The sequence below is a fragment of the Rhipicephalus microplus genome, chromosome X (assembly GCF_043290135.1).
Source record: "Rhipicephalus microplus isolate Deutch F79 chromosome X, USDA_Rmic, whole genome shotgun sequence".
Lineage (NCBI taxonomy): Eukaryota > Metazoa > Arthropoda > Arachnida > Ixodida > Ixodidae > Rhipicephalus > Rhipicephalus microplus.
The window spans coordinates 471,637,955-471,655,376 of NC_134710.1; the positions used below are offsets into that span (position 1 = coordinate 471,637,955).

Here is a 17,422-nt window from a genome sequence, read left to right on the forward strand (position 1 = left end):
CCAACATTTTCACAACCATGTGAAGCCTACAGATAATGAAGCCAAGAAGAGCAAATAGTTAGTCATACAGTAGACTCGCTATAATTCAAACTCTGATAATTTATACTTTTGGTTAATTCAAACAAAATTCAATGTTTGGTTCCCCCTCTACTTTTTCAGTGTATCCAAAAACCTCTTAATTCAAATTCCATCATTCGGTAAATTCATACTTTTTGCGGTTCCATACGAGAAAATTGATTGATTGATATGTGGGGTTTAACGTCCCAAAACCACCATTTGATTATGAGAGACGCCGTAGTGGAGGGCTCCGGAAATTTTGACCACCTGGGGTTCTTTAACGTGCACCCTAATCTGAGTACACGGGCCTACAACATTTCCGCCTCCATCGGAAATGCAGCCGCCGCAGCCGGGAATCGAACCCGCGACCTGCGGGTCAGCAGCCGAGTACCTTAGCCACTAGACCACCGTGGCGGGGCTCCATACGAGAAAATACCTACTGCTTTCCTACAACTATTTAAAAATTTATGTGCTTATATGATCATAACCGTCTAAAATAAAAAAACTAACTGCACCAAGCCTTCAAGGAAAAAGGACTTGCTAGTAAACAAATGTTGTAAATAAAGCACACAACACAAGGTAAACCGTGATGCCTCTCAACTGGTATAGAGAGCTTTGTGCTGAAGGCACATATTGCAAAGAAACAGTTGGCAATTCACAATTTCTTTAAAAGGTCTGATCAGTAATAAATGGCCAATAAACTTGTGGACCTTACACCTCTGTTTTCTGTTCATTGTGTGCAATTAGGGTTCAAAAATGTTTTTAAAAATTTTAATGTGATGAAATCAATGTGACACCATGCTTAGAGCCATACATCTGAGAACTGATTATTCAAACTTATTGATAATTTAAACAAAATTGAGAGGACGCTTTGAGATTGAATTAATGATAGTCTACTGTATTTCATTGATACACAATGTGAATACTGTGGGCTCAGTACTCACCAACAGCCAGCCTTTTTTTTTTTTTTCATCCCTTTCATTTAATGATGACAACAACCTAATTAAAAACTACAATGACCCCTGAGTTTTTCTTGTCTCCTCTATTATTTGTAGGCTTAATATAGCTGTGTACAATACAATAACAGGTCCTCGATCCAGTATTTTGTTGAACGCAATTTCTTGCACTACAGCTCAATGTGGTTAATATGGTTACCAAATCACAACTATTTTCCAATCAGTGCTTTCTTCATATCGTGAAATAAAGGGATCCATCTGCAGAATTGACCCTGAACTGATTTCTTATCACAGCAGAGATGCTTGTTAGCTTTTGACATGTTCTCCAGTGTTGATAAACATGCAGTCCTTGTCTACATTGCAACCCATTTAGAAGGCGACAAAGGCTGGACAGGACCGCCCTTTTTTTTTTTAATATGACTCTAACAGGCCAAGCAACCCAACATTCGCCTAGCACCTTATCGAGTGGCAATATATATAGAGTTACAATCATAACGGAGCAATAACACAGGTTGCCAACCGAATCAAGAATAAGCTGATGGCATCCTCTCATTAAACAAAAAACTTATCTCATCTGCCTCTAAAACACATTGCAGTTACATCCCACAGTCCTGGAAACATTCTGACCTTTCAATCCTTGGCAATAGTTTTCTCATTTTGGCTTTCACAAAGGGTGTCTGTCCTCACAAGTATTACGTACCATAAAATCCCACGCAAGCACCCCCATCTTAGTGAACGCCCCCCTTCTTTTTTCGAGATTCGCAATATGTGCCAATAACAGAGCCAAAGCCCCCCACCTCCCACCCTCCTCTCCCATCATTTTCACTATTTCATTCACTATTTTGGAAACAGTGAATACATGCATACTAAATAAAGCATTTTATTGTAACCATAAAGGCACATTTTTTTTATTATTCTTAATAGCGCCTCCTCTGTTATCTCCAATTTGGCTCTACGACCAAGCGAGGTCCCCCCTCGCCCCCCCTCCAAATCTGTTGCATCAGCTTTCACCACAGCTTTCACCGCCCTTGCTCGGGGCATTAAAGTAGTGATAGCACAGCCACACAGCTTAGAAATGTTCATAAACTAAGAGATCGAATTCTTGCGTTTCAATTTCCAAAACCATGACTTGGTTATGACTTCGCAGTATAATTAGAGTAACATTGGGTTATACCAAATAAGTACCCGAGCATTTCCACACTTTTCCCAGAGCAAAATGTGGCTGCCTCCAACTGAACCTAAAATCAGAAATACCCCGTGTAGCCTCGCAGCCAAGTTCACAACCCATCTTCTCTGAGGAATACACCCCAAAAACCCTGTCACTGATACAGACTGCTTAGATAACGATGTATTTGTGGTTGCCACTGATTGCACACAACATTCGAAATTCTTGTTTTGAGCATGGTTCAGCACAAGGGTATGGTACAAGACGGCACAGCTCCTCCATCCCTTCACCACGATCAACTTTTGCAACTCTCTACATCCCCACGCCAAAACGAAAATTTTCCAGGCGCTCTCCAATCAAGCACGCACAGGCCTGCTTCACACCCAGAGAAAGATCCAGAGAGACAATGCAGGTCTTGCACGAGTAGGCCTGGCATTCCATGTTTGGAAGTGTACTTGCTTCAAGAGGCAACTTTTCACTCATTTCGAGACTACTCATCTTATTGTAGACATACGCCTGAGTCCTGTGCTGGCCTTGGCAGGAGGTGTGTGCTGCAGCACCTTGGTGCCACCATAGAGAACATGCAACCGGCCAAGGGTCTCCATGTCCAGAAGCTGTTCTGGATCTAGGTCCTCTACAGGTTCCTGTGGTAAACGTTGGAATCAGAGGCCTAACCTTGAACACATTGACACATTGACACGGTACACTATGTATCAAATGCATGAGTGCGAAGTGTTCTAAGCAGTGCAACGGGAATCACGAGGCTATAACTGAAGCCAAAAAAACATGTAGCTGGCAGGAATAAGCGATACATCGTTTTCCGTGATCGCCTACATTCACAGGGTGTCCCTACAGAGTGGTGTCACAATGTAGTGTGGATGTAGTATGCTCTGTCCTGCAAAAAAAGAAGCATTGAAAGAGGTGCACAATGAAACATTGCCTTCAGTTCATGTCATGTGTACTGCAACCCTTTCACGAGGGAAAATTTAAGTAGGCCAGGCTGGCTGTTGTTTGAACATTCGTCTGGGCGAGCCCAACAGTTCGTTGAAATGTGCTTCTCCATACTACTTGGCCTTTTTATGCCGTCCGAATTGACATTTGTTTTATTATATCACATGGTTGATTCAACTCATGAAAAATAATTGGGACTTGCATCAGCCAGAGACGGGGCTCTATGTGCATAAGCCATCCACCTGTACCTACTTGATAAAAAATTGCCTTTTCTTTAATGTACTCGCCTAGTATTGCACTTAGTAAGTGCATTTCATATATGGGATTTGATTAACACCCGTAAAGCAAGCCACCCATGCTACTTCAAATCCAGCATTTTGAACTCCCGATTATTTCACTTTTTTTTTTTTTTGGGGGGGGGGGGGGGGGGGTAGGGGCACTGAATGAGGTTGATTGGTTTGTTTCTTGGGCTTTTTGTTCCACACTGACCCAGGCTATGTACGTGAGATGCCACAGTGAAGGCTTTTGGATCATTTCAACCAACTTGGGTCCTTTACATAACCTGAAATCGCACAGTACATAAGTGTCTGGCATTTCACCTCCATCACAACCAGATTGCCATGGCTGGGATCAAACCTGTGGCTCTCGAGTCAGCAGCCCAACAAACCAAAACAAGCTGCTGGTGAATGCAAGTTCTTCAAATGCTGTGTCATGCAACCTGCTTTTGTTTTACAGACTAATAGCTCAATCCCATAATATTTAACAGCATTTTCGCATACAACACAAGTCGGAATTCATGTAACTGCTCTCATTAACCCCAAAACTCCCTCATCTACCAGCAGTGCTGACTTTTCAAACCAGCTGAAATCTACAGTAAACTCTCGGTAAACGGAAATCTGTTAAACGGAATTACTGCTTAAACGGAACTATTGCCTGTGCAATACTTGGTTACGGATTTTGTATTCTGTACCCATGTTCCCCTCTCAGTAAACGGAACTCCTGTTAAATGGAACATATTTTTCCGGTCCCTTCAGATTACGTTTACTGAGAGTCTACTTATTTTAGCATTCAGCATGGTGCACAATGTCACTCTTGTAAACAATAGAACAGTCGTTGCAGTGTGCACTGCCTGTGTCTGTATCGATGGTCATTTTATATTTGTTCTTTTCAACGACATTGCCCCCAAAACCTCGTCCTCAGCCTACGCCTCCTCTATGCACATTCTGCCCTCGCTGACTGCCTTGGCCTGCCATATCTGGATCCTGCTGAACCGTCCCCCCCATTCCATGGATTGCTTACTACCTTCAGCTCTAAATGCATGTTGCCCTTACAGGCCCATTTTGACCATTCTGCACCTAATAAAGTCTGTGCCAACACCAGTGGCCATGGCCTAAGTGCTATATTAGTGAAACACCAGCATGGCAACAACAGTATGATTGCTCATGCCTCTTCACCTTGAAATTAAACTAATACTCCTCAATGAGCACAAAATTTGATTGATTGATTGATTGATTTGTGGGATTTAACATCACAAAACCACCATATGATTATGAGAGACGCCGTAGTGACAGGCTCCGGAAATTTCGACCTCCTGGGGTTCTTTAACGTGGCACCCAAATCTGAGGACATGGGCCTACAGCATATCTGCCTCCATCGAAAATGCAGCCGCTGCAACCGGGATTGCAACCGGTCAGCAGTCAAGCACCTTAGCCACTAGACCAGCGCGGCGGGGCAATGGAGCACGAAAGTCTAGCCTCATTTCACGAATTCTATCAATGTATGTTTCAAATAATCACCATGATTGGAATGTTGCATGTTGCTCAGTTATGTCTGTAAACAAATGCGTCTGTCAACAATTCTCACCATGCCACTAGCAGATATCTTTACAATTTGTTTATTGTATCATCATGAAGTGTAGTAATAATGGCCAGCCTTCCACGCATAATGACCAGAAAAATGTTAATGACTGGTGTGACGCCTGGTTAAAGAACTCAATCAATGTAAACCTACGCCAATTTCACACAGTTTCATGATTATTGCTTTCTTTTTACAATCACGCACATCCTCACTGAAATTTAATCAAGCATTATGATCACGCCCGACTTACACTAACCCTCACATGTGACTGACGCTAAACTGCATGCTAACGAAACCCTGAAATGTAGCCTCCACAAAGCTATTCAACATGTAACACTAATAGCAGAGAAAATATTGGTTACGCTGAAACTTGAACAACAATCACACCATATAGAATCTTTGACAGATTTACCTCAGGAAAGCATTAGAATCTATACGTAATCATGCAGGTAGTACACTCAGTTATCATACTCATAGTACAACATCCATGTTTCGAACATAAAACTACACACTGTTTTAGACTAGAGCTGTGCAAATAGCAAAATATTGAATGCAAAGCAAATTCGAATATTGAAGTGTGAGTGGAAACAAATATTTTTCTAATACTTCTAACCAAAATTGCAGAAAAAAAAAACTTGGAGAGGATTCCTAAGCATCTTAAAATATGGCATCATGAAAGTGTTTGTTTTCACTAGGTTCATGAACCACTGGCAGTGTGGTGTCGCTTAGTTGTCTCAAGATCGAGGCAATGAGGAGGCCGAATTGTATTTATGTACTTCATTTGGTGCAACCAATGTGTTGCAGACAAAAGCAAAGATTCAACTTTGGTGGCAGCCCAACTGATGTGGCGGACAAGGGTGTACTTTTTTCAAGTTTGGCAGTCAAAACAGTTTGGCAACTTTTTTTGCCCAAAGAAGTTCGTGATGCACGTGTTTCGAAGAGCAGAAGCGATATGGACAGTCTCTAATTTATTTCAAACAGCAGCGTGTTTATTCGCCGAGGCCTGTGACATAAGTAAGCTGCATGAGGGACTGGCTCCAAAGTTTCGTCGTTTTTGCAATTCGATTCCTCCAAATCGCTCTTGCCCCGTACTTCATTCACAATGCCCTAATCCATGCACGGTTCCGCGGTGTCGGCATCACCGACCGTAACGAAACTATCGCAACAGATGTTCCACCCGCTCTCCCATGTTGGAGTCCACGGCGCACTGCCACAAATCGCCGCCGAAGTGACCCTGTTCGGAAGCCTCAGGCTCGACATCGGGCCCGACGTCAACGAAGTCGGCTTCGCGAAAACAGTTTCGCGCGCATGTAGCGGTCACCGCCGCCCACGAAATATTCACCATCTCCACAACCAAATACCGGGACGCCTAAAACGGCAAGTTGGCTGCCAGGTGGTCAGCTATGAGCTATGGCAGCTAGCTATGAGCAAGCCCTCCGCAACGCGGCACCTAACGCGCGGATTACGCTCAAGCCAAGCGGTCACACTTTCGACGTTTTGTTGAGCAACAGGAAAAAGCGTGCAAGTCCTCCCGTCTGCCATCCTGATCACACACGCACACCAAGAGCGAGCAAGAGGCACACACGCAACACACATGCCAGAACGCGCGGAACAGCTCTGGGCCCGTTTCTAGTCAGAAAACGAAACTAACTCGAGCCAGCGTGGCTGGCGTCGCAGAGCAGTGGAGACAGGCGACGGGGTTGTGATCAAGAGAGGAAAGCAGATTTGCGAGAGAAGGGCAAGGGGTTGCGAAAGAGTAAAGAGAGGGGAGGACACGGCAGGAAGGAGACCTTGAAAACTTAAACACGCGGGAAGGAGGCAGGTCGGGTAGCTTGCTTGAAAGTTAGAAGTGTGGCAGCTTGGGCTAGTTGGTATGACATGACGATACTTATAGCGCGAAAACAGAACGACCAATTGCTTGAAAGGTCCGCGAAACGTGCAACTCGCACGTTGAAAAACTTGAAAGAGTGCCTTTGCACGCAGAAGTCAAAGCACGGCCGCCTAGATCGGTGCGCGCGGCGGTGTTCAAGGAATCGGCGGTCGTGGTCAAAAAATTGTTTTGTTGTGCCGGCGGGTTTGCGTGGCCTCACCGACTTCGATATTTTGCGATTTGTACCGTGCAAATTGACAGCCATTTTCACCCTTCCGTACGAATGCAGAGGGCATGCTGAGCCAAGAGCAAAGTGAGTCAGAAGAGGTCCTAAACACAAAAGGAATCACGAATTATCAGAGTCAGTGGGGTAGTGTACGCGCGTGCACTAGACGCAGACGATTAGATACAGTCAATGGCCGACAATGTTGGCAAATGGTCTGGTCACTCTAGGCCGAAGACGCCAACGACAGTACCAGCGATCAAAAACAGAGGAGATGGCCGACCGGTTTTTGAAAGATCAGTGGCAGCGTGTAAACACGGGCCTCGTCTGGTAATGCTGGGTGCTCAGAGTAGAGGGGGGGACAAAGCACAGAGGGGTGCGTAACAAAAAGTGGTCGGGGAGAGCGGCAACTTGAGGGGTGCGGAGGCAGGGTCGGCGTTCACTGATAAGAATGCATGGGCACCTCACCGATGCCTGATCGGTGATCGAAAGTAGTTTCCCGGGAAGTCGGCTGAGTGCCGACCCTGTTTGCTGTAACCGATCGGTGGCGCTCAGAAACGCTCCTTGTAAGTGCGACTTTGTGCCGTTGAACCAATGCATATTTTCATGGTCACGCGGATTTTGTTCATTTTAATCGAAAGTTTGTTTTAAGTGGGGTCGTTATATATGGGCTCGATTGTATAAGAACATCCGAAATTTTGGATGCAAGAAATCTTCAGCGCTCAAATTTTCGAACTTCCTACGCAAATATCAGGTGCTAAACAGGATTAAGGGGGGACATGGGTCTTTAAAATTTTTTTTCTGTTTTTGGCTCAATCTTGACCAAACCTCACCATCTTGGACAGTTTTTCATGCTGATTTCAAATATGTAATTTGTTTCTGAAATAACTTCAGTGGATAAAAAGATATTAACATCTGTAATTTAATTAATTATGCACTTCATTGGGGGCTTTTTGGCAACTTAATCAAGCCAGATCCAAAAAATAAATGCATAGCCCCAATGCTGAGGGCTTTCTGTATGGGGTGATGCTATTTTTATTAATTTTTAGGCATTATATAGATAAGAAAACAGACCAGCACTTACAATGGGTATTCTGTTCAATTTTCGCTCATTACTATCCATAATTGTAATTAACAGTATGCTTCTAGAGTAATCAAAATAGCATCACCCCATAGGTAATGTTATTACAAATAAAATGATACCAAGTTTGTCATTCTCAATCAACAGTAACATATAAGAAAAACCCCTAAGATTTAGTGTGGTGCACAAAAATATCGAACTGAGAAAAACGCATTTAAAGTTTCTAATAACTGTAACTTTTGCTAAAGTGAAGCTAGAGCAATAAAAATGGCACCGTTGTATAGCTCTACATTATGCGAGTATGGCTGCACCAAATGTGTCAATGCACCTTCCCAAAATATTTGCCACAGCTCACTTAAAAACTGTGTACTGGCCGTTGAATCAGTATAAGGAACCCAGTCTACAACTTTGTGGCTGTTCTAGTGCACTAAAAACCAAAGGAAGACACATGTTATATATAAAAACATCGCCCTTTTATACATAAAACACTATTTCAAGTAAAACACACATTTTTGTCCCAGGCATCCTTACAATTCTACAGCATGCCAGGGCTGTATGCAGTGTCTCTTGCAGGCTTATGTAGCTTTGCAAGTGTTGCCTTTGTTGAACTGCTCTGCAGGTGCTCCCTCCGCGATTTGTGATCCGACGTCGTGTCGACACGACCTTGAATGGTTCCAGTAGTGCCGGATGACGATCCGCTGACGTGATGATCCGACGAAGTGCTGCAGCTGGGCCGAATAGAGTGCACCGCTTCGGCAGGCATTCGCGCCAGCGAATCGTCGTATGAATGTGCTGCCTCGGCAATAACAGGCACTTGCGCCAGCGAGTCGTCGTCTGAATATGCTGCCTCCGCAATAACAGGCATTTCCGACAGCCCGTTGTCGTCAGAATGCGCTGCCTCGGCCATCTCCGGCATTCTCGGCGGCGCGCAGGCCGCTCCCTTCTGCCGCGCATTCCACGCTCGCTTTCGTTTCCTGCCGAAAGCTTCACGAGTGTTCTTCTTCAGGCGAGCTTCCCAAGCCATGCCGGCGAAATGCAGAAAGACGTATACGTCGGCGACGTCGGTACACGAGCGGGTAGCAGACGAGATAACACGCACGAGGGCAGGCGCCGACGGAGCAAAACCAAACAATAAAAAAAAAGAGCGAGCAACCGTGGCCGCGCCGCCGCGGCAGCCAATGGTAAGCGCGAGACGGGGGGCTCGCCGGCGCGCGCGCGCTCTAGCCAATCAGCGGTCCGGCAGACGGCTTCGCAAAACGGGGGAGGGCAGTCGTTGTGTTGGAGCTACGCCATTTTGAGAGCCCGCAAAATGCGCACAAAAGAACCAGCTTCAAAACAAGCCCAAGATGGCGCCGATCCGCCGGCTGCTTCGCTGGCGGCACGCGCGGGAAGTTCGAAGAAATTTTCTGTTTTGCGGGTTGTTTTGCGACTCCCGTGATGGTTTGAAAATAGATTTTAACCTATTTTTTTATCGAATTTAGCGTTAATAATTTGAGGAGAGGTGCTTATAGGTTCAAAGATTCGAAAAATGCGTTTTTCTCAAAATCGATTTTTTGGCCATTTTTTACTTTTCTAAGACCCGCGCGTCCCCCCTTAATTTAGTCTCCACTTCAGCTACATCTATCATCTCCATGTTGAAACCAGCATTTTGTCGAGTCAATACATTTGTGACCATTGAGAAGCTTGAAAGACAGCTTCGCTGCAATACGACTATGATGAGGTGAAGTATTTCAAAAATCTGAAGGCACTTTTTTAGTTGTGAGTGAAAAATCCAATCGTTGCAGAGCTTGAAAGGCAGCTTTGCTGCAATATGAGAACGTAAAAAGGTGAAGCATATTAAAAATCTGAAGGGGTCACTTTGAATCTGATGTTACAGGCATTTGTCTTTGAGAAGTTCGAATAGTTACCAGTGCAAATCGAATCAAATAGCAAACACAACTCGAAAAATATTCTAAATTTCGAATATTCGCACACCCCTAGTTTAGACACCCTTTTTTTTCATAAGTTCTACACCATTGTGCTTTGCCATGCACTTGACATTCTACCACCTACAAGCACATTGCTGCACACTGCCATCCACTAAACATCTTGAAGCTCAACATCGCTATACACCTAAAAACAACTAACTAAATATCGCTCACCGAAGTGCACGCACTGTACACTTTTTCTCATTTTTTTTACCATTGCGCAGCTGAGGGCTGAAACAGCGTTCCCTCACCACTCAATCTACCTTCATGAAACAAGTGTCTTCCAAGTCAATCATATCAATGTTTTTGTAGTCAATCCAATTACAGGAACTCTGTCAAAACTACAGCACAGGCTAATACAAATTACTAAGTTGTGAAGGTCTGCATGAGACAGAATTCATGGCTTTTTGCTAGTTTATTGCCCAGATGTTTCATGAAAAACGACTGTTATACAAACATTCATCTGTCTCTATACGGCTCCAACTTCCCCTTTGATGTCTCCCTGGAAGAAGGCCGCAACTAAGAGTTCTTACTGATCCAACCAACCAACCTGTTATATTACCAACCTGTTCACCTGTATATAAACCAACCTGTTATATGAACCACCTCTTATATTAGGTTTGATGAACCCTTGCGGAAGCACGGTTCAGCTTAACTCATTGAGGGAGCGAGAAAAGGGGACTGGCTCCCTCTGATACTTTAAAGCTCATTCTAGAAGGACAGGAAAAAATCTTTAACTCGATATCTGAATTGAATGCACAGTTGCTTGCATCAAACGAAGCTATAGCCGCACTTAACTCTCAAGTCGCCGAAATAGCCAAGTCTCTTCAGAGCATGAAGTCTATACCCTCAAACAATGTTGCCTTGGATGACACGCTAACGCTTCTACGTTCATCTGTTACCCAACACTCTGAAAAGCTTGTTGATTTTGAAGATCGCAGTCGGCGTTCAAACCTTGTGGTGTTTGGCATATCTGAAGTAGAGAATGAATCCGATGCTGATCTTCATACTCGAGTAATCAGCGAAGTATTTGATAAAAAGTTGGGTGTGAAATGTACCTCAACCGGCAGAATTCACAGACTTGGAAAAAAAGGTGTAAATCGTCCAGGGGGTGTAAGTCGTCCCGTAATTTTGTACTTGCAAGACTTTAACGAAAAAATGAATATCCTCAAAAACGCAAAGAAATTGAAAGGCACCAAGATATTCATAGAAAACGACTACTCTCGGCAAACGCTCCGAAAAAGGAAGTTGCTGCGGGAAAGTGCCAAACCAGATAAAGACAGCGGCAAAAACGTGTACCTTCTCAACGATAAGCTTCACATTGACAATGACGTGTACATTTGGGATGATGTGAAAAACGCGCGTGTCAAAATTTATTCCACTGTTCGCCCCGAAGTCAGTATATGACAATCTACTGCCATCCCCCCAAATAATTTTTGTCTTTTGAACATCAATGCAAGAAGCATTGTAAATAAAGCTAGTGAACTCGAATCTGTCCTGCTAACCCATGATCCTGACGTGACCATAATATCGGAGACTTGGCTTCATGATGGAATACCCGATTCTGATATTGTTCCCCCTTCCCACCACATTCATAGGCGGGACGGGCCTTCGCACGGCGGAGGCGTTGCTGTTGTTCTTAGGTGTAATGTAAGTGCTGATCCGTTAGATCAGATTGACGGCCATGAAAGTTTATGCCTGCGTATAAGCTGTAATGGCAAGTCATTTATTTTAATTGCGGTTTACAGGGCGCCTTGTGATGATTCTTCCTTCTTGACTAAACTATATGATCATATAATCAGATTCTCTAAAAGTAACATTATTATTGCCGGAGGTTTCAACCTTCCAAATATTATCTGGCCCTCTTTATCTTCCTCCTCTTCCGATGACCACTTGGTTTTCGACATTATGCTTGCATGCAATCTTAACCAAGCCGTAAACATTCCTACGCGAGTACAAGGAAATTCTTCTTCAATTCTTGACCTTGTGTTTTACAGTGCCACCTTGTCTGAAACAGATGTTGCCGTGGTAGACGGTTTGTCTGATCATAAAATTGTAATTTTTACGTGTCAACTGGGTGGACGATTAGGGCATGATTCCGACAAAAAAAACTGTAAAAGACTTCAGTAGGTCTAACGACGAAAGTGTTCTTGATTATGTAGATTTTGAACTCGACAACTTCGCCGATAACGATGTTAACTTACTATGGGACAAGTTCCAAACAATTTGCCATTTCTGCATCGATAACTTCATTCCCGTGAAAACGAAGAAGGTGCGCCGCGCAAACCCGTGGATCAATCGCGATATCATTCATTCAGTACGCAAGATCAAAAGGTTGAAAAAACATAAGGTAAACAATTCGTTATCCAGAACCCTGCGCCAAACACTAGTGGATAAAATTCGTGCGAGTAAGCAATTTTTCTATTCCACCACCTTGCCTAATTTTATTAAAACTAATCCTTCAAAATTCTGGCGTCACCTAAATGCGAGAGGGCGTGACGACATTAATAGCATAATAATAGGAAATCAAACTATAACCAATAAACAGCTGATTGAGAATGAATTTAAATGTTTCTTTCAATACGTTTATTCTGATTCAGTGCCTTGTAATGATATTGGAGAGACACGTAATGCAACCGGACTAAACTCTGACTTTATCAGTTATGAAGGAATAGTTGCAATGTTACTTAATCTTAAATTGAAATCCTCTGTAGGCCCTGATAAGATTCCAAACATGTTTCTCTATCGGTATGCCGAATCCATAGCTAATTTCTACTTGTTATATTCCGTCTTTCCTTTTCTGAAGGTGTTGTCCCCGCCAAGTGGCGTATTGCACGTACAGTTCCTGTTTTTAAAACTGGCGATCGAGCCATCGTTACTAACTATCGCCCTATTTCGCTTCTCAATTCATGCAGCAAACTCATGGAGCATATTATTTCCAACTATCTGGTCGACTTTTTAAATTCCCGCAATATTTTAACACCCTTCCAGCATGGTTTCCGTAAGGGCCTATCTACTACCACTCAACTCGTTTCTATTGTGCATACCTTTTCTTCAGTTCTCGACAAGTCCGGCCAAGTTGACGCAGTATTCCTAAATCTAAGCAAAGCATTCGACAGGGTTTCGCATTCAGGTCTTCTCTATAAACTTAATACACTTAATGTCCCGCATCTTCTAATAAAGTGGATTGCCTCATACCTTGAACATAGAAAACAATTTGTTGATGTCGGTGGTCACGTTTCAGATCTTGGATCAGTTAACTCCGGAGTGCCTCAGGGAAGTGTCCTGGGGCCTTTATTATTTCTGGTATATATAAACGACATAACCTCTTGTGTGCACGAAAGCGTTGCTATTCGTTTATTTGCGGACGACTGTCTTCTGTACAGAGCTGTTGAATCAACTAATGACCAAATTACCCTAAACGACAGCCTGAATTTAATATCTAATTGGTGCGACAGTGTACATGCGCATAACTAATAAAAAATGTCCTCTTATGTTCAATTACTCTGTAAAGGGAGTCGAAATTTCTCAAACCAATAGCTTTAAATATCTCGGCTTAACATTTACAAATAATCTAACCTGGTCAATGCATATCGACAAAATCTGTGCATCAACTCGGCGTAAGCTCGGCCTCTTACGTCACAAACTAAAAAAATCCCCCTCCCATGTTAAACTTCTTGCATATAACACGCTAATCAGGCCTCGTCTTGAATATGCGTGTATCGTTTGGGACCCGTTCACTAAAAAAGACATTAACAAACTTGAACAAATTCAGAGGCTGGCTGTACGGCTCATATATAATCGTTACCGCCGACATGACTCGCCTACCTCTTTAATGCAAACAAACAACATCGTGACCTTACAGAGCCACCGTAAAATAACAAGACTAAAATTTCTTTATCAGCTTTGGAACCGTAAACTTGCACTCGACCCCGCTCCTTATCTAAACCTTTTGCCCCATAGACCCACCAGGAACTTTCACCCTTTTAAATTTAACTCGATTTTTGCACGCACAAACAAATTCAAACATTCCTTTTACCCGCGCACCATAAGTGATTGGAATGCCTTACCATCTGAAACCTTCTTATCAAATAATGTTCTTCAGTTGTTTAACCAGCTCACAGAATAAATTTGTAACGGTGCCTTTATCCTGTGATTGGTTTCCCATATCTAGTTGTGTAAAATCTGTGCTACGCTACTGTTATGATCATTGCTGCCTTGCTTCGTTTTTTTTTTTTTTTTATCTTCTTATGTGCCATATGTCTGAAATATGCACTGATTAGTCCTCTCCTGTTCTCTGGTGTTTTCTTCGATTGTTCATTGCTTATTTCTTCTTGCTCTCAATTTGTATTTCTTTTTTTTTTGTTTAAAACTGGTTTTCATCATTGATATACAAACAAACCACTCCTGCTTGGGCCGCCCATACCTGCAGTATTGTATAAATAAAAAAAAATAAAAAAAAAATAAAGGTACAGAAAGTGTGGGGTGAGGTGTGGGCATAAGCATACCCAGTTCCCCTTCCGGGTACAGGTGAGGGAGAGTAAAGGTCTGTCGCAGCCTCGCCCCACCCCACCTACCCCTCCGCCCTAATCGCCAGGACCCTCCCTATTACGTCAATGTAAAGGGTTGACCATGGGCTCCCCCCACTCAGAAGGTTAAAGTTGGCATGCCTAAGGGCGTGGGTGCGTCCGTACAATAGAACAGCCCCAAAGAGGGCCGCACATTCCTCAGTGCGTGCGCCCGTTTGCAACCGCGTGCTCGCCCAGCCACGACAAGCAAGCGCTCCTGTTGGACGAGGGGCTGGCTCCCTTTTTTTTTTTCTCTCTCATGTGCACTGCGGCACCGGCAATGCAAAATACACAGCCCGCGTGGTAAATGCGAACTACGTCCTAGTCGGCATTTTTGGAAAACAACAGCGTAAAATGAGGACGAGGTGTGTTTTTTGTACGCCACAATCTCCTCTAGTGTAACTTAGAAGTGTGGCAGCTTGGGCTAGTTGGTATGACATGACAATAGTTATAGCGTGATAACAGAACTACACAGAGACAAGAAGGGCCCTTCTTGTCTCTGTGTAGCCATGCGCAGCCATGTGCATGGCTAACTGCACAGCCATGCGCGATTTCGCTGCTCGTACTTGAAAGGCGGCATGTTCTGGCGCTGTTTTCACATCTTGAAAACATACAATGAACCGAGTTGAACCTTGCTACCATCGTTGAAAAAAAAAAAAAAGAAGAATCCTTTTTACTACGAGGCCAGACAACTTTGCTCAAGTGGTCAGGCAAAGCTCTAGACGCGCGGAGCAAAACTGTATTTCCGGAAAATTTTCCTATGACCCGTACAACCGGGAGAAACGTTCAAAATCCGGGAGTCTCCAGGGTAATCTGAATTACCTGGGAGACTTGGCAGGTATGCATTAACCAAGTGCATACATTAAGAAACAGAGTGGCTAACTTTTCTGGCCGCTTACAGGCACTGGCAAACTGAATATTTCTGCTTTCTGGACAGTCCCCGCCATATCGGAATTTATTGGTCAGCAACTGCACAGCACCCTCCATAATTAATATCTAGGGTGTTAAGTGCCGGAACCACGAACCGATTACGAGAAACGTCGTAGTGGACAGCTCCAGAAGTTTGGACCATTGCCTCACATACCGTATGGTACGTTAGATACTTGAGTATAATATTGTGAGGGCCGTCTCGTTTGTATGTTCGTATTCTGTTTCCCTTGGAGTGGACATATGCCCACTCATAGCGTTCACTTGCTAAAGAGGGAATTAAACACCAGAAATACATCCAAAACCTCATTCATTATATGATACAAATTAGGGTATAATAAAATTAAGCACAGTGAGAGAACTTAATACAGAGATTTTGTGTTTTTTATAATATATATATCTAGGTCTATAGCAGGTTTTGCAGAAAATAATTAAAATTTAAATCTTCTCAACTTTTCAAAGAGCTTTAAGGCCCTGACAAAGTATTTTCAAAGATCAAAGCATTCTGACACCCAACAGCTCAAGAACCACCATGAAAAAGTAAATGTCAATTTTTTTCAACATCAATTGTCCACCGCAAGCAGTATAGCCCTCTAAAAGTGCTTAAAAGATTGGGCACTCGCATCGCATAAACTTTGTGGTTACATAAATAAAATTTATTAATTTATCTGAAAGCACAATCCACAGATTTAAAAGGTTTGCATGAAACATGCAAGGCTTTATTCTAGCAATAAAGTCGACAAGGGGCACCAATGTGGGCTTGTTGTTTCACCATAAACTGGGCCATTATAGCCGCTTCTCTTGGCAAAAGCCCAGAATGAACTGAAGCAGCTCACCTTCATTTGTGGTACTGACTCTCCAGTAAGCATGGATTCATCCACAATGCATGGGCCACGCAGAAGCAGCATATCACATGGAACAAGATTCTCGTTTTGGGACCGGCCTGCAGCGTTGATGAAAACAAAGCACTTATGAACTCTTGTTAGATAATTTACGCTAAGTTGTGCCACCAAATGATGACTCTCATAAGCAATCTCCACATACACAAACAAAAAAAACTTTTGCACGAGACCTGTTCGGATCTCATTCACAGTGGTGGCGTGCCTTACCCTGGTGGTGCTATAATTAGTGCCCTCCGCGGCCATAGTAATCGAGGATCGAGAGCATTGAAAGGGCCCACTTTTCAAACCACGGGCCTGGCTTGGTCTTAGAGAGATGGGCCCATCACTTGAATATAGGTTAAGAGCTAGCTCTTTAAGGATAAAACTTCGTACAACTCTACAAAATACTGCCATACAGAGACACAGCTGCTACGACAAATGAAGCTACCTTTGTGCTGTTTATTGGCTACCACTTCAAAGCAAAGTAAATTAATGTTGCTGAATGGGCTTGTTAATAAATAATTCTGACAAACTGCAGCACAAAACGACACGGGCAATCGCTGCACTTGCAGCAACTTAACATGAAAGTTGTGTCGATGGCAACACTTACATGCCCTTCCTCGAGATTGGAAACATATTCTGCTTCTACAGTTTTTGCAGCAGTGTATGTTTTGCTCTTCTTAATCACAGAAGTGTTGTTCAGGTAGGGTGAGCAATGACAGGTCAAGCAATGACAGGTCAAGAGAGCATGTGAACAGAGGGGGACCTGGTTGAAGCAGGATGGCCTAGACAACCTCTCACTTTTGCACAAGAACGTGCAAATTTTTGCCTTTTTCTGGCCTCTGCCAAGTCTTGTTCTTATGACGTTTTCAGCTGCAGTCTTCATGCCACTGCTTGTCTTTATTGCTGCTTGCCTTTT

General features: G+C 43.4%; 1 protein-coding gene across 7 annotated transcripts in view; it reads right to left on the reverse strand.

The window, feature by feature from the left end:
• LOC119160815 (endoplasmic reticulum transmembrane helix translocase) overlaps positions 1-17,422 on the reverse strand; it is a 520,848-nt gene that overhangs the window by 252,180 nt on the left and 251,246 nt on the right. For all 7 annotated transcript variants that reach the window (XM_075881403.1, XM_037413063.2, XM_075881402.1 and 4 more), the window contains 2 exons: positions 16,459-16,565; positions 2,693-2,822 (listed from right to left, as the gene is read on the reverse strand). In XM_075881403.1, coding sequence (XP_075737518.1) covers positions 2,693-2,822; positions 16,459-16,565 — 237 coding nt within the window. The remainder of the gene's footprint in view (positions 1-2,692; positions 2,823-16,458; positions 16,566-17,422) is intronic.